Source organism: Parasteatoda tepidariorum, chromosome 3 (assembly GCF_982258835.1).
Source record: "Parasteatoda tepidariorum strain Cologne lab strain chromosome 3, Ptep-v5.0, whole genome shotgun sequence".
Lineage (NCBI taxonomy): Eukaryota > Metazoa > Arthropoda > Arachnida > Araneae > Theridiidae > Parasteatoda > Parasteatoda tepidariorum.
Window position 1 is genome coordinate 66,927,261 of NC_141757.1, and position 19,121 is coordinate 66,946,381.

Consider the following 19,121-nt stretch of genomic DNA (forward strand, 5'->3'; position numbering starts at 1 on the left):
AAATTTTTATTTATCCCCAAGATTACTTAATACATTGAGTATCAACCAAATGAAAGGTATTAAATGTATTAAGTAAATGGAAACCTGCTTGAATTTTATTGTTATGCATTGTACCTTAGACCATCCCATTGTTTTCTATGTTTATTTTCAACTCCTGCCGCCTTGTTTTCTTGCTACTCCACAACGTGGCGCTATAGTACCATGCAGCCAATCCTGTGTATCTAGACATATTAAGCTACATGAACGAAGTTTTTACGGCACTCTTCCTGATTGAATGTATTCTGAAGCTATTGGCATTCCGATGCAAGGTTTGAACTTAAATTATTGTCCTCTTTTATATATCACAATCATTCTCTAACAGTAACAAAGATTTGGGTTATTGCTTTCAAAGTTGAAGTATCAATGCAAATATGTTTACTGATCCTGATCGAATATATAATTTGTAAGAAATTACTATAAATTTGGAACAATTTAGCGATTTTGATAACGTCTACAAAGGTAATTAAATGGCAAAATTTAATTAAAATAATGTTTGACTTTATTTTGTTGAAAACGAAGATAAAAATAATAATCGCCCTTCGCTCTCTAGAGTAGTTTGCACAGGACCTTTAAAACTTACTTTTAATTGTTTTATTATTCAATAGACAGAACAAATTTGTAAAAGTTATAGTGCATGAAACTATTTCAATTTCCAATTCGATGCAAAACTTTTATTTTGAGAAAAACAAGTTTTTGTAATAAAAAAGCAAAATAAGACTAATATTGTAAAATATTTTATAATTTCTTATGATTTTAATAATTAATATGCTTCTTTATATCAGAACCAACTAATTGTATATAAATTTACCAAATTAAGGTAGTAGATATCAGAAAGTAAGGTGGAAGAGAATGCGGTATTACAATAAAAAGAATCTGAAAAATTGCCGTAAAATACACAATTATTTTATTTTTCATAAATTTGCTCATTGAAATGATGAATCTTAAAATCAAAACCCCTGCTATTTAGACACGAATGAAAAACAGAATGGGCTGTTAGTTTGTCGACTCCAACGTTTTCAGAAAATCGATTAGAACAATTATAATTTTTACTCTGCCGAATTAATGCAGTAGTCTTTAGTTATTTGAAGATTTATTTGATGCAAGTTTCTGAGCATTAGAATTTTATTGAATTTACTTTGATTAGGCATCTTTTTAGCTATTGGTTTAAATTATGAAAACAGATTTTATATCACGTTTAAAATGTGCTGAACCTTTCTTTCGGTTCTGAGGGTGCTTTCGAATAAAACCGGTTCTTTATTTTAGTCAAAAATGAAGGGGTACCCGATTTTATCCAACTTGGAAAGTTTATTTCCAGCTTGTTGAAAACTTGCTGGCCGAATTAAAAAATAAAGGACAAGATCTAACGATTGTAATATATGTAAGTGAGTTTTGGTATATATTAAGGAAAATTGAGCGTTCATTTAAGGAAACCTGTATCTGACCATGCGTTAGCGTTGCAGAATAGGGTCTCGAAATCAAACAAAATCACATTATGATATCCCCAGAATGCTTCGGATACGAGAATAAATTGTTAAAAGATTGACCACAAGTCACACTATGTTGCAAATATTATGTACTTTATCCCATGGTAGGAATTAGTTTACTAATAATAGCAGTTAAAAAAATAGTGGCAAATGCGTGATAAATGATAAAAAAGGAACAATTAAAAGATAAGAAATGATTTAAAATGCAGAATAACATAATTTTTTTAAAAACAACTTGAAAAATGGTTCTGTGGTCAAACTTTTCTATGTTTTTATACGAAAAAGTAAGCAGTAAAAAAATTTGGTTGAAACCACTTATAAGAATCGAGTTGATTTAGTCTTAATTTTCCAGATATTATATTTATTTTACATCAAGATTATCTTAAAATGCGGTGACGGAATTCCTTATAAAATTCTGTAGTTTACGAATAACTGATAACATCAAATAAATCATCAACTTTTTATTTGTCTTTTTCGTAAAAGCCATAGCCTTCTGGACTGATAGAAAAGTTGGGTTTTTTTCTCTGAATTTTTTTAAACTATATTATTCTATACTTTTTCATGTTTCGGGATTCGCTAAATATTTTGAAAAGCACATGCACTTTATTTTCATTCATAATTTGTTGATGTTAAACAAAAGAAGGTTTATCTAGATACTGTTTGAAATTCAAACTGTTCCATAGCAACATTTTTAATTTATGAAAATTTGGAAGGCAGTAGGTATGTATAAGCAAGTTTTTCATTTAAAAAGCTAAATACGGAACATGCATACAGTAACACATATAACTGAATCACATTTCCTCACCATCACTGCTATAAATTAACATTTCAGATGAAACAAAAAAAACTCTTTTTTTTTTAATTTCCCACCAGGAAATAAAATCCGCTTTTAGTATACTCCAAAAAAGTAATTAATTTATCTCCCGAAATATAAATTTTGCATTAAATCATATTTATTTTGGAGCTGAATGGCTATTTTATCATTAAAATAAAAATTTAAGTAATTTTATTCATGGAACCTCAAAGGGTAAACAAAAACTTTAAAGACTGGTTAGACCAATATTTCCTGACCAAGTAAAGCTTTAGTTAAATTAATTAAAGCTTAAATTAAGTAATCAGACCTTAACTTTAACTAAGGATGTTATTGATTAATTGAAATTAATTATGTCTTTCGCTTCGATTTCTTTAATTTGGTAAGCTCATTAAATTTGAACTCTGCAAAAATTCTTCATGAGTTTTCTTTTCAAAGAAATTTAGAACGAGCTACTCAAGCAATTCGTGTTAGACACACCTAAGTTCTTCTGGTGACTTTGTAAAATACGGAAATTCGGGAAAATCAATATTCACAAACTTGTCAGTGACTAATCGAAATATTTGTTAAGTATCATTATGCCTCACCTGCACTGACTGCTATCGATATTTAGTAAGTTGCTATGATTGAGAAAAACAAACTTGTTTCAAAAACAAAACGCATCAGACCTTAGATAATCTCTTTCTTTTGTTCTTAAATTGCAATTTAAGAAGAAAATGTGATGAAAAAGTATAAAAAACCCAAAAAAATATAATAATTCAGAAAACCTAAAAAATAAATTTCAGGTTAAAAAAAATTCAGGAATTAGAATATTAGTTGCAAGAAAACTTGAAATTAGAATTTCAGTGATTAAACATTTTGTTTAATGCTTTTGATCAGGATGTAATGTTATTTCGTTATTCTAAAATTTTGGCTGCTCATAAAATGATCATAACACCCATAGATTTAAAACTTTCTTGAATTTCATTTTATGAAAACTTAAAATATTAAATTCTCAGTATAGTTCTTCATATGAAATATATTTTTTACAGTATATTTTACAACACCTTTTCATTTTTAAAGCTTTAGAGTTGCAAGAATTTTAATCATATATTTTTTTAATTGTTTAAAAAAGCACATAAAAAACTTTCATAAAAAAAATATGAAAAAAACTCTTTAAAATGTCTTATTATCTACCTAACCCTAATTGGCTGTCCAAACATTCTTTAAAACTTAAGGCAAAAAATCTACCATAACATTCTATAATCAGCTTACTATGCTGCTATTTAGAAAAAACACTAAAAGATAACTTGATTAACTTGGTCAGCCAATAAAATGACACAAACTGTTTAGGTAAAAGCACTAACTGTTAAGGTAATAGTCATTATTTAGCATGCACTAATGTCAAGGTTGTAAATGAGAATAATTCTAACAAAAAACTTTTAGAATTAGAAAATATTTAAATCTAAAAATTCTTCAGTAAAAAAATACAATATTCCCTATCAGCGCATACTGAATGTCAGCTTTTTCTCGTGTGAAAAATAATCATGTTTATTAAATATTTCGAACACATTTTCCGAAATGACTGAATGAATGATGATAAACAAATGTTTACGGTAATATGTATTTTCATCCCTTTTTAACATCATTTCACTTCTAAGCAATCTTTAAGTTGTTAACTTATAGATTATAGGGTAAACTAACCAGTGAAGGAACACTTAAGCTTCGCTTGCCTTTTAAAAAATTATATTAATTTCAAAATTCGTAATTTTAGTTAAATGACAGTGTCAACATATTTGCTACTAATTGCAAATTATGTAAAAAAATTGTAGAGAACTTACATAATATTGTTTTAAAGTTTTGGAGGTTCAAATAACAAGTAGTAAGAAAACCAAGTGAAGGAACAGCTCTTACCAGTAAAGGAACACTAATTTTTGGTTATTTTTTAATACTCTTTATGAATTTATAAGCCATACAAATATTCAAAAGCAAGCCTATTCTTGAAATTATAACATATAAATACTTGGAAAATGTTAACTTTCTTTTTGTAATCATGAATTGAAAATTAAAGTGTCAACATATTAACATATACTGTTCATTCACTGGGAAATCTCTGCCCAGTAAAGGAACATGTCTGTTCCCTCACTGGTTAGAAGTTGTTTTTCGTATTTTTAACATACTTTTGATGCGGAACATCACTAAAGGTACAAGAAAATTAAAGTTCATCTTTTATTTTCATTAACTTAGAAAAAAACCCAGTAAAGGAACATTTGTTCCTTCACTGGTTTTTCATCGTTTGGTGATCCAGTGAATAAACACCCCCTTATCTCAGTATTTTATTATGCTATGATGCTTAAAAAGAATAAAACGTAACTTCAATAACTGTATTTTGAATTCTCTTTTTCACAGTGAGAAAAATAAAACTATTACATGCAATTAATTCCACTTCAAACATATAAATACAAACACTCACCTTATAATTTTCTCAAAGAAACAAGGTGTTGCAGAGATAATAACAAATTCAAAAACTTTTCCAGAGAAGTCTATTTGACCAGGTAATCTAAAACATTGCTAGATGACTTCCTATTGTTTGACAGTAAGCTATTGTTACCAATCAATCTAAAGAAAAACTTTCAAATTCTTATTTTTGATCAATATATATGAAATGTTCCTTCACTGGACAGTGTTCCTTCACTGGTTGGTTTACCCTAAGCAGATTTAAAATATGTGTTGAGCATGCTGCTGTAATTATTAATCACACTGTACCTAGGAATTGGCATTTGTGGTAAGTTATTTCAAATTCATATTACAAAAAAAAATTTGAAATTAAAAATAAAAGGGATATGTACGTATAAATTTAGTTCAAACTGCAATGATAGTTAAAAATCTTCAGCGGTAAGATTCCCACGACTCCCGCTCCCACGACTAGCCTGATGGCAAGTTCCCTTGCCATCAGGCTAGTCGTGGGAGATTTTGGTGGTATTCCTCTCCATGTAACGCAAATGCGGGTTAGTTCCGTCAAGAAGTCCTCTATGAAAGCAAATTTCTCTCAATACTTGATCCAGGAGTTCTCTTGTCTTCTGGATTGGGTTCAAAATTACAAGGCTACGGAGTTGAACATAGTAGTCGTAAACCCAAAAAATTGGATCGGTTGTTCACCGACGGTTATAAAACTGTAATGATGGAGAAAATATGGTGTTACATCAATCTGTTGGAAAAAAATTTCGTAATGTAAACACAACTGCAACTATTTCAGCTGTTACAAATAAGAAGTCAAATTTAATTTGCAACAATCTGAGGGCAAAGTTACAATTTTAAGGGAATTGAAAATTTCTAAGAAACTCATTGCAACGTTATCGTTATTTTTATTTATTACGATAACCAATCCATCACTCTTAAAGTTAACATTTAAAGCATTGAATTGTTACTTTAAAATTAAACTGAAATTCAGTTGACCAGAAAAAAAATTTCAGTTGTTTTACCTTGGAATACTTCTTAAGGTACAACATATGCATAAATTTTAGTAATTTTGCTACAAGGATATCCTAATATTTCCCTAATACGTAAAATTTTATATTCTGTAAATATGTTTAATTTAACTGTCTCATTCTAATATTTTTAATTTAATTTCAGATTACGAATTTGGCAACACAGAACTAATTCTATAGCATACAACTTTCATGCATGCATTTTGGTTTAATAAGAATTTTTTTTTTCATCTTTTTTTTTCTAAAACATTTATCAGTCTGTAAGCAAATGAAGTCAATTATTTATATAACTTTAATAAATTTGCTTAAGAACACTCATTCATCTTCCTCACAAAAATGTCAGCATAATTGAGAACAAGATTACTGAAGAATATTATATCCACCACTCTTATTGCAATTAATACACTGATGGAAAAAAATCTCAACACCAAGAAAAATTTATTTTAGAGTAATGAAATTTCTGCAGTGCAGTGTAACATGTTTCATTGATTAAAGTTTCAAGATCACTGGTTAATGCAATTAAGAGAAAAACCATTTCAAATGTGAAATACTTGTACATTAATAACCGGTGAAACCACCAGAATTTTGAATGCAAACATGCAAACGGGCATGCATTGTGTTATACAGATGCCACATGTCATTTTGTGGGATGGAGTTCCATGCCTGTTGTTGCACAATCAATATGGGGATAGTTAATGCTGGTTGTGGATGATGCTGAAGTTGTCGTTCAATGATGATCCATACGTACTCGATTGATGAGTGGTCTGGTGATTTAGCAGGCCAAGGCAACATGTTGACATTCAGTAGAGCATGTAGGGTTAAAACAGCAGTATAAGGGCAAGCGTTATCCTGATGAAAAATACCCCCTTAATGCCTCTCATGAATGGCAACAAAACGAGTTAAATCACCAGGTTGACATACAAATTTGAAGTCAAGGTGCGTGGAATAACCACGAAAATGCTCCTGCTGTCATAAGAAAATGCTACCCAGGTCATAACTCTAGGTGTATGTCCAATGTGTCTAGACCGGAGACAGGCTGGTAGCAGGTGCTCATCTGGCCTCCTTCTAACCAATATGCCAACTGTCACAGGCAAAAAGACAGAACCAACTTTCATCTGAAAGCACAATAGATCTCCACTCTGTCCTCCAGTGAGCTGTAACTCGACACCACTAACATTGTGTCATAGTGATTTGGACAGAATGAAATGCAAAAAACAGGGTGTCTCGCTCTGAGCTGTACTTAAAGTATCCGATTTGTATCAATTCGTTTTGTGACTGCAGTGATAATTGCAGCTTGAATTTCTGATGCAGACGCAGTACGGTGCGCCACAGCCATACACAGTCTTCTCTCTCAGTAGTGCCGCATGGCAGCCCAGAACCCGGTTTGCTGCCAACAATCATGCACAGTGAATGCATTTTTCCAAAGTCTTTTTGCAATATCGCGGAAAGAAAATCCACCTTCTCGCAGCCCTATTACACGACCACATTCAAAGTAAGTGAGCTGCTGATAATAGCTTCTCCGTCTTATTAAAGGCATTCTTGACTAACAGCCACTCACTATGCCAAAGTTTATCGGAAAAAGCTCTTACGATGGATGCTAAATATGATTCGTCGCGACCAACTGATTCGTCATGTTCTGTAAGACATAAGCTGAAAAGACATGCACATAAAATACAAGTCATATATTAGATAAGAGATGGGTAGGAGAGATCTCTATTATCAAGTTGTGAGATTGATAACGCTTACGAATTGTAGAACACCTATTTAAAGCAACCCTGATTTGCATTCACAGTGTCGCCACTAGCACCAAACTTATACGCCGAGCGCAAAATTTGAATAGACATCTTTCAGTTGCATAAACTAAAATATGTCTATTCAAATCAAAATTTAGTTTATCTAGCACTACTCTTCAGTGTTGGGATTTTTTTTCCGTCAGTGAATTTTATTGCGATTCTATTTTAATCGAGCATAGTTGAATTTCGAAACACTAATTGTTTTAGCTTAGTTCCGAATTTTTGAGAAACAAAAAGGTAAATCATATTGAAATAATTCTTCAAGCATAAAATACTGATGAAGAAAATTAATTCTATTACATTGAGGCAAAACTTTGCGCAATATATACACAGCTATTGATTTAAACTGATAACAGAATTTCTATTAATTATCATAACTATAAAATGTGACTTACTGATTGACCACATTTTTTTGAAGGAAACCAATTTAAATGTTCGATGAGCAAGATATATATAATAACATACATAATAATCTCTCTTCACTAAAATATAAGAGTCGCAGTAGCTGTTTTGAATGATGTTGAAATGAACAAAAAGAAAAGAGTGATTAGATGTTGTCAGATATAAATCATGGTATTTATTTGGAGATTCTTAAAATTGTTTAAGTATCTTGATTCAAGAGAGATAAAATCGTTTTTTTTTTATTTGAACATGAGATAAGGTCTTGTTAAGATAAGTTTCGAACATGAGATAAGTCTCTTGGTATTGTTAAGTTACTTCTCATTTTTTTCTTATTATTATATAAGACATTCCGAATTCCTAAGTTAAATTTTTTTTCAAGTACAGATGATTATTTTTCTAATCCATAAAATCTTCATTTTCGTTATAATTAGCATATCAACAAACTGTTTTTACATAAATTTATGAAAATTAAACAATATAATTTATCAGTAAAATGCTCTTTTTTTGTGGAAACTATTGAGATTGAGGAGAAAAACAAATAATGCGAAATCATCACAAATTTGGTGAGCAAACTCTTATTATAAGAAAAAAAGGTTTTCAAAATGAAAATTAACAATAAATTTTGTCACAATTTTTAAGATCAATAGCAAAAACACAGAAAGCACAAAATGACCAATAATTGGGACGAACTAAAAAATAAAAAAAAGTTGGAGTGGGCTCTTTCTGCCTTTTTCAAATTGAGAAAGGCTGCTTATCTTCAAGTGCGTGTTAGAATATTCTATGTTAATACTGATATACATTTAACTTTCATAAATTAATAACCATAATATAAACTCATTTCTTTCATGGTGAATGTTTTATATAATAAAACTCTGAACACCAGAATAATTAGGATATAAATGTTATATATTCTTACAATACACTCTTGAATTATAACTTAATTTTATAAAAGTACTAATGATCGTAAGAAGAAGAAAAAAGAATCGTCTTTTAATTTAGCGAAAATATAATTTTACCTGGCCATTTTGGGATGTCAAAATAATAAAAAGGAAGTTAAGCCTCTCTGTTACAAATAATATTGGTTTAAGAAATTTAACTTTCATTTATAATAACTCCATTAAATATGCCTTTATTTTATGACAAGTAGCTGGAATTAAAATCTGAACAGCGGCATGAGCAAAATATAAATGTTATATATTTTTACGATATGCCACTTTTCTAATTATAATTTAACTGTCTTAAATACTAAAATACAAACTTTACTTATCCAGAATATTTGTTAAGAAAGAAAGTTAGATATTTGACTACTAGATATTTGTATGATACTTCAATTCTAAGGAAAGATTTTTCTGAATTATTAATTTCCAGCATATCACATGCAGCATATTTTTATTTTAAATATTATTTAAATTGTTTTCCACTTATTTCAAAATTATTATTTGTTCATGTTGAGAATGTAAAATGAACATATTTTAATATTTAAATATTTCGTTTTAAGAATTTCTTTAAGGATCCGTGGAACACATTTGATTTCATCACAGTCATTGGAAGTGTTGTAGATGCTTTAGTTGTTGAAACTGGGGTGAGAAATTTCAATTGTTTTTCCTTGATAAAATTTTTTATTAATTGCTTTCTGAGTGTTAAGCATTAAGAGATGTTAATGAATAAACTAAAAAACTTTGTGATTTACAGGGTATCCCAAACTTTAAGCAAGAAAAATTTTATTTCAAGACACTGGTTTTTAATTATAAATTGAGAATATTTTATTAATTCAGAACATCAGGTAATGTGGAGCTTTACTGCTTCGCATGTGCTATTTTATCGAAATTTTCTAAGACCTTTTACGTAAATTTAACTGATTTTGATTGATATGACATTCTATTTCATCATTCTTATATCAATCATTGGTTTGTTGAAACGAAATTTCGACTTCAAAACACCCTTAAAATAAAAAAAAATTTAAAAAAATAGGCTCGGGGAAACAAACTCCAATCACTGAAATTAGAAGCTGTACAACCAGAAAATGACGCTATGCTGAAAATATAGCTAAACAATAAAAACTTGTTGTTCTTTTATATATTGCTCTATTTTTATTAATCCTGGGCTATCATCAATCATTCCGTTTTGTTTCGTTGCCAACATTTTATAACGTAAATAGTAAAAAAATATATCCTATGCAAATTTTGGAACACCCTTTATTTATTAGCATTTGTCTCATAAATATACAAAGAACCTTCAAATATAATTTACGTATTCAATACTCATTAATTAGAATAAAGGTGTTGAGAGATAAAATATAAATATTTATTTTTCTTAAATAAGGCTTAGGATATGTAGTCTAAGCATAGTTTTAAAGGAAGTTTTTTAAAATACTATTAATTTGTCAAATTGATGTTATTTAAGTTGTTTTTATTATTATTTTATTAAATCCATTATTTAAATATGCATGTAAGACAAATGCGAAACCTGTTAACTTCTTTTAACCCTAAAAGTAAGAAATTAGAAAAATGTGATAATAAACAACTTTATACAATGGAATAAATACGTTCTTTATCTAAAATTAGAAGTTAGTTCATAAAGTAGAGAATTTATACTCGCCTCAGCTTTTTTCTTTTAAGAAATGAAGTGTGTGAAAGAAAAGCATTGTAAGAAGTAATTGAATTTCTTATTTCAATGCTCAAAATGTATCTAATAACATTTCTTAATAATTTTGTATTTCACTTCTACTTTTTATAGATTATCTCAATTTTTTTAACAAGAAAGTTCAAAGATCAAAATTTTAGACTCGTAAATTTCCCATTTTTTATTACTTATTAATAGAAGCTTAACAAAGACTTACAAATACGATGAACATTTTTAATGAAAAACTCCTGGAGAAAAAATATAGTTAAATTGTGAAACAATATTGACGAAGTTCCAAAGTGAAAAAGTGCGTAAGATGAGAAGATGTGAATTAATTAGACCTTTTATTTTCAGTCCACTTATAACACTCAATCTAATTTTCTAATAACATTCTATTTCAGTTTTATTCTGTTCAGTAATAAAACTGAGATGCTATTTTGGCACAAAATGGTTGATGTATATTTTATTTCATTGTGTTGATTATTACACTGAGAAAAAGTATGGTTAAAACTACCAATATATAATAGCATTTACGGTGTTTCTGGCTCTTCGGGAACCCTAAACTCTCGATAATTTTTACCGAATCACTTTGGTAATGATTTTGGTAAAATTAACAATGAAGTATGGTTTTTTCCCATATAAAGGGGTTTTTTACCATATGTTTCGTAGTAAATGAGGTAAAATTTGGTAAACATTTGACAATTTTATCATGATAAATAGAAGTATGCAAGTTATTCCTTTCTGTTTTAATGTATCTTTACTGTGGTAAATTGTTGATCCTGAAAAATATCCAGAGCAATAATTTTGAAAACCAGAATTTTCGGTAAACTCTTGCCACACAAACAGGAAAAAGGACCAAATGAATGATTTAAATAGCGTGCATTTTGGTTTCATTTACCAGAGTTATTGATTTTTTTTAACTAGAAATGTCATTGCCATGCGTAAGGTAGTTTTACCAGAATTTTTTCTCCGTGTGAACTCTTATTCTGTGTAATTAAATCTCACTATTAGCCATCGATCATGAAGGGACTTTAGCTTTCCATTTCTACAGCCTAATCTTTACTAATTTGTGTTATGATTTATTTTAAAAGGCTAATTTCATCAATGTTGGATTTCTACGCTTGTTCCGAGCTGCCCGCCTTATTAAACTCTTGCGTCAAGGTTATACAATCAGGATATTGTTATGGACTTTCATTCAATCATTCAAGGTAAATTTGACACATGATTTTCCTTATTTTCTTTTTTTACCAAATTTTAAACATGCCACTTGATGCTTCAATTATAAATGTCTATCATGGATCTGGTGTCTTTTATTTAATGTATAAATGTACTTTATTATGATTTAAACATCTGAATTAAAATGTTTACAAAAGAACAATGTTTCAAGTATGTAGATTGAAGTTTAAACTTTAAATGCAAACTTAGGATCCATTAAGTACACTGTCAAAAAATTATAAAAAAACCTCTCAGCTGGTGTGCCAATATTAAACAGTTTATTTCGCAGAAAAATACAGCAATTCAAAAACGGACGCCTGTCTTTTGAGCAGATAAGTACTGTTATTTTAACAATAAAACCTGTTATTTTAACCACACAAAAAACTCGACAAAATAACTACGTCAGCATTGTAGTCTGTTGTAAGAGCAAGTATAGAGAATAATCGTAAAATTATTTGAAAAAAAAATATTAAGTTTTCTTACTGTAAACAAAACTGCAAGGCAAAAATTAGAATTTGAATTGACAGTTTTAATCCGTTTATGGTTAGGGTGGAACACAGAGAAAAACTGTCTTGTGATAAACTGCTTAAAACCATCAAATATACAGGGAAAGTTTGTTGAAAAACGGAAATTTTTCGCAGCACCAAGATAACGGTCAAAAACGGTTATATTTAAATAGTTATTTTCTGTAAGAAATATGTTTTAGAATTTACAGTTATTTTTATAGTGTATCAAGCGTAGTTATAATTCTAATTTTAAGTCTCCACTAAGAATGTTTTGCGTTTCTAATATGCCAATTGATATTACAATTTTAAAATTTCTTCAAAAATCATGATTTTTTTAATTTATTGTTTCATTTAGATTTTATTCTTAGTGATTTTTTTCTTATCGTAGATTTTATTCTCATGTAAAATGAGGGTTTAATTTTAACTGTCTTTTTTAAATACCATAATTTTGAATTTTCTTATTTTCAAGTATAAATCTCTCCCTAGGCTTTACCTTATGTATGCCTCCTCATCGCCATGTTGTTTTTCATCTATGCCATCATTGGAATGCAGGTAAATTATATGTAATTTAAATTTAGAGAGTTTTAAAATAATTTTAGTAGTCTTTAAACTAATTTTTACTTAAAATTAATCCCTTTAATTTGTAATATTTTAAAAACGTAGAAATGTATGTGTATATCATAACCTTGTTACATATTTTCGTAAGCAATCTTTTTAATTGAAATTTTAAAAGTTTTAAAGAGCAATATGCAACATTGAAAAAATCCATACCATTAAACTCACATTTTAAATGATATGTTTCTGAGTACATATTTAATTAAAACTATATTAATAAAACTCATTTTAGAAGATCATCTTATCATTAAGTAAATATTGTGTGCATTATACAGTTTCTTTTTCTCTCAGTCTAAACTGTTTTAGCATTCAAAGATTCTTTTTAAAAAGTCACTAAATATTTTAAGTCTATGTTTCTAATAGTATATGAAATATGATGTAAGATGTTCTCATGTAAAATTAATTTTGAATTGAGAAAATATATCAAATGAAATATTAGATACTCTTATATAAAGTCAATTTAAACTGGGGAAATTGTTCCCAGTGTAACTTTTTAATATAAACTATTATATCCTTAAATTAATTCATTTTTCAATTTAGGGTATTCTTTATGAACTTTTAGATGAAAAAATATAAAAATGTTTTTCCATTTATTTATAGTATATATGTTCTTTAATTTTACTATTCATCTCCGTTTTTTCTAAACAACATTAATATTTAATAAGACAGTAATGTTTATTAAAAAAATAATATTTACGACCAACAGTAATATTTATTGAAAATATTTTTTATTTTTATAAATTTAATATTTTTTTATTTCATTCTATACTTTGGTACTGAATGTGTTTTCAAAGCATTTATTTAATACTAATTTTTATTCTTTACTTAATTTATACTTTTATATCTATGCATTTTAAGTGAATTTATATTTCGTAGTTCGTTCATTTATTAGTATAATTAAGTAATTCAGTTTAGTATTGAAAGTTTTGCATCAAGGAAACTTGATATCTAATAGATCAATTATTAATTATAAAAAAATAATTAAAAATTATTTTTACTTGTTTATTATGAATTGTCCTTTTGTAATTTTTTCATAGGTGGAAGTTTCTACACAAATTATTGTATTTTTCTCTTCTATTTTCTCTCTAAATGTTTTCTTACAAAATTACAGAGTCTTTATTGTTTTAAAGTTTAAAATGTTTGTCTTCTTGCTTTGTTTTATGCCTTTAAACAAATTTTCATTACTTAAATTTTAATAATTTTTAATACTTTTTCGCATTGAAATTTTGAGCATAAAAATTACTTCGCATAAACGATCGTGTTTTAACATTTTCTATTTTCAGTTTAGGACAATTTATTTAAAGTCAGTTTATAATGGTGTTCATTGGTTTGAATTTTTATGAACTTTTATTAAACGTTTTATTAATTTTTATGGTGACATATAATCTTAAAATCTCTGTTCAGGTGCATATTTAAACTAATTTACAACTATGAAATGTTTTTTAAAAAAATTATTTTTGAACTAAAAATACACAATTAAAACCAATAACTATGCATAATTCTCAGAAATTGATTATATCAAGCTGCATTTTAATAAATTATTTGGTATATCTCCAGTCTATAACCAACAGAGAAAAGACAAAAACAATAATAATTTTGTATATCAAAAAAAAAGAAACATTATAATTTTTTTCTTCTAAGTTTATCAGAATTTTCAAGGCTAAAGGAGTATATACGGAAAAATTATTCCTAACTATTTCATTTCTATAAAAAAAACATTGCATCTGTCAAATACTAATATTCAATAAATTAAATCTATCAAACATTGCATTAGTCTTAAGTATATTAAGTTAAAGCAATGTTTGATAGATTTAAAACTAAATTGTTAAGTAAATAGTAACATTAACTGGAAACGGAACTGATTTATTGTATCAATATATTTAATTTGTTGACTACAAATATATTCAATACAAAAGGAACTGTCGTTATTTCCACAAAATCCAGTTCTCTCACTCACAAATTTGTCAGTCAAAACATGATTAGTCATGATTCAAATCTTCTGATTATTCTGACTGTCTGCAAATATTCAGAATACCCAAATACCCGCATTTCGGCCTCAAGTGTTCCTGTATTTTTATGGTCCAGATTTTCCCAGCTTTTTGTTTCAGTTGACTCCCTATTACCTTCTAAAAACATATACCATTAAAGATATATATATATATATATATATATATATATATATATATATATATATATATATATATATATATATATATATATATATATATATATATATATATATATATATATATATATATATATATATATATATATATATATATATATATATATATATATATATATTAATTACACGTCGATTTACATCAATCAATGCATCACATCAACTTTCTTTTTAAATGGGACGCATTTAATGTTGCTAGATCGAATGCGATTCTCTTTTGGGTCGCATTGCTTTATTTATATTCTTACATTAATTATCATCATTTATGCAATAATCTTTTAACAACTTAATTAACGAATAATCTGGTAAGCCAAATTTTGTTAAAAGGCTGAGAATTCTAAATAATTTAACTTAGTAATTTAAAGGCATGAAAATCAAAGTCTTACTCAAAAAATAAGAATTTAAGCAATATTCATTACTTTGGATATAGAACTTTCAAGGAATATAACGCAACTTAAAAAATGCTTATAATGTTTATTCACTAACAATTGAATAGTTAAATAGCTCGTCATTACTTAATTTGATCGTTTCTCTATGCATTGCAACAATAAATTCTTTTGCTGAAAAATTTTGCTGTAATATGATTCCTAAATGAAAAGATATGGGGTAAATATGGGAAAACCCTTACAGTTTTCACGTATAGTTTATGCTTTACAATTTTATAATAAATTTTATTTTTTTGTAATGTTTAGTTAATTTAACAAGTTTTAGAAAAATAAAATTTCAAAAAATCGTAGTTATTAAAACATATCAAAACCTTAAATGTATTTTTCAAATCTACAATCATATATTTTTAAGGAATTTGCGTGTAGTTTCCATAATACTCTCTCCACATAATTAAACATTTAATGATATTATTAATTGCTATGCATATAAATATTGTTGAGATGTTTCAGAAAATAGACGAGGTTCCTTCACCCGTTTAAAACAATTTCGAGCAGAAAAACAATTTACTCTTGTAAACTAACGAACCAATATGGTTCCTTGTACTTTCCAATGAAAATAATAAAGAATGCCTGTTCCGAGTAGTATTTATTTTAAATAGACTGAAGAAAACCCTCTGTGTGATATTTATGCGCTCATTCTACCTGACCACTCTTCACTTTTCAGTCTAGTGTTGTTGTATCTCAAACATTTTGGGTTTAAATTATCCCTTCATTCTTCGAAAATCTCTCAGGTGTTCGGCAATATCCAACTCAACCCTGACACAGAAATCAATCGCCACAACAACTTCCAAACCTTTGTTCAATCTCTTATTCTGTTATTTAGGTGAGTTTAATAACATTAAATTATAACAGTTATACACTTTGCCATTTTATTGACATTCAATATAAATCTTTCATTTTGAAGCAATAGTAAGAAAAGAACGAGATTTATTTTTTTACGCATATGTGGTTAATTTCGAACCAAAACATTTTTTTCTGCTATTAGAACATGCTTTGGAAGTATTACACAATACAGGATGTTTCGTAATCACCTTCTTTAATATAGAATTCTTGCCAAAAAAAAGTATACAAATTAAGCGGCGTAAAATAATTGTTAAAAAACAGTATCGAAATCTGTTGAACTAATAGTTAGGAAGGTTCTGAGAAAAATATCAAAACCAATTTGATTGTCTGATGAAACTTGGATGCGTTGCAACTCTGCTTCGTCTGGCAATCAAAAGGGTTTTAGTTTTTTCAGTCTCGCCTTCGAGTGCTGTTCATTTTGATTTCGATAGCGCTTTTTTTTTCTTTTTTTGCATGTGTATATTTGACCGCTTTCGTTTATTTTTTTACTTTACTTTTAAAAGTTTTCTAAAAATTTTATATTAAGGGATATCATTACGAAGCCTTCTGCATTTCAATAAAAACATCAAATGAAATCGTAGCTTTTTTTCCAAAACATTGCTAAATGAATATAGAGATTTCGCATCCAAATATTAGTTATTTATTCTTTTAATGTTTTTGCAAAATTTCATTTTAATAATAGTATAAAAATAAAGCTGAACTATAACAGTTTTGTGTGTATTAAATTACAAAGCCTACCAAAAAAAAACTAAAGATTTTTAAAAACACAAATATTTCACTATGGACTTTGAACAATCATGAAAATTATTAATCAGTCATCTCCTTTGAAAAATACTGGTTTAATAAGCAGAATTGTTTTAATTTTAATTCGCAAATTAATAGTTTTTCCATCAGCAAGAATAAATGGCAAAGTGTTTTCTGCTTCGTCATTTTTTATCTTCTTTAGCCGCCTGCCTCTGCCTGTTTAACGCACCTTGTTCCTAGTCGGCTAGGACGTCCTCAATAGCAGTAGCTATGTAGACTTTTAGTGCCTTTCATAGCATATTCTATTTCATATAAAAACTTCTTTATAATATTTCCGTTCCTTTGTAGTATAGAAAACTTCAATAAGAATATTTTTTTCGAATGCATTATATTTCTCACTTTATCACTTATATTTCACCTTTCTTTTAATGAATATTGTAGTTATAATGATGTATCAAATTAGTTTTTAAATAGTAGCTAGTAAATAATATAGGGCATATTTGCCAAGTGTATCAATAATAGCCTCTTCCTCTGCACGCCTCTGCAGGTATTTGGTAATATTGACCTGAACCCTGAAACGGCCATAACTCGCCACAATAACTTCAGAGATTTCGGTCAAGGACTAATGCTGCTTTTCAGGCAAGTTCAAATAAACGTTGTATGTGTTGCTGTGAAATTGTGCACATCCCTATTAAAATGTGAAAAAAAGCCATCGTTATCTGCATCACTGAAGCTTGTCTTTCAATATTTAAAAAGTTAAAAAATTATCCTGCTAAACATTGATAGTATTAACGATAAATGAGGCGTTTGATTTCAAAAAAAATCTTTTTATTGTTCCAAAAGAATATTAAATATCTTTTTTTTTTCCTAAGAGTTTTTTCAATGAAATTAAATTTTTGAAGGTTATTAAAAAACATGATTCATTACACTGTTTAAAGTTTCTCCTCGGGAGTTTTATTTGCTTTTTAAGCAAGGTTTTTAGAACACCTAAATATTCCATTTTTCTGCAATTTGGACATAGTTTACGACATGAAAATCAGCTTACCTATAGTGTTTACGCTATAAATGATACGCTCGATTACGCTATAAATGCAGAAAATATAATATTATAAATGTTTACGCTATAAATGTTCGGCTCTATACTAGTTAATTTCTTTACGTTACACTGCTTATGGTAAATTTTAATCACCTTATCTGAAGTACGTAATCCAGAATTAGCTTAAGTAATAAACAAATTCTGGCTTTTGCGGTAGTTAATTTGTATTCTACGGTGTCATTCACTGAACTAACATCGTTTAATCAGCTTACCTTGATTACATAGCGTCTAATTCTAGCTCTAAATTTTTTTTTATTGTGTACGACACTGTTCAATTATCTTACCTAGAATAGGTAATGTTCTTTAACTATTGACTGATTCTTGATTCTGGCTCTTATGTTGTTAATTTTTGATTCTGGCTTTTACGATTTGATTTTATTTTCCTAAAGAAATAGTATTTCTGTTTTTTGTAATAAAAACTCTCATGTTTAAAAAAACCAGCTCGGTTTAAAGTACTTTTTAAAATTATATTAAAACTACATTGGCGTCGAAAATCTTTTGAAATAATATCTCAATTATTGTACATTTATCAAAATTTAAAAGTCATGATTGTCACATTATTACATTTGAATGTCCTATGTCTCATTTTAAATGTCCTGTACAATTTCTAAAAATGAACTAAGTTGGTTTTGAGACCAAACACCTCAATTTATCTTACATAAATGTAAATAGCATGCTCTCCTTATGCTTAATTTATAATATTTTAACTATGCCACGTAATTGCTCTTGCATGCATATTTAAATGTCTCAAAAATGCAATTCACAATCGAAAATTTTACTTGGTGGCATAAGTTTCATCAAAGCTGTAATGTGCTTCTTGTCTATCGAAATCCCATTGATGTGAAGAAGTGGAAAA

General features: G+C 28.0%; 1 protein-coding gene across 1 annotated transcript in view; it reads left to right on the forward strand.

Annotated features, from left to right (window-relative positions):
* The window catches only part of LOC107449199 (voltage-dependent calcium channel type A subunit alpha-1), a 345,775-nt gene that overhangs the window by 306,806 nt on the left and 19,848 nt on the right, over window positions 1-19,121 (forward strand). The window contains exons 32-36 of the mRNA XM_087159475.1: window positions 198-308; window positions 9,495-9,578; window positions 11,710-11,826; window positions 12,826-12,891; window positions 17,717-17,808. Coding sequence (XP_087015601.1) covers window positions 198-308; window positions 9,495-9,578; window positions 11,710-11,826; window positions 12,826-12,891; window positions 17,717-17,808 — 470 coding nt within the window. The remainder of the gene's footprint in view (window positions 1-197; window positions 309-9,494; window positions 9,579-11,709; window positions 11,827-12,825; window positions 12,892-17,716; window positions 17,809-19,121) is intronic.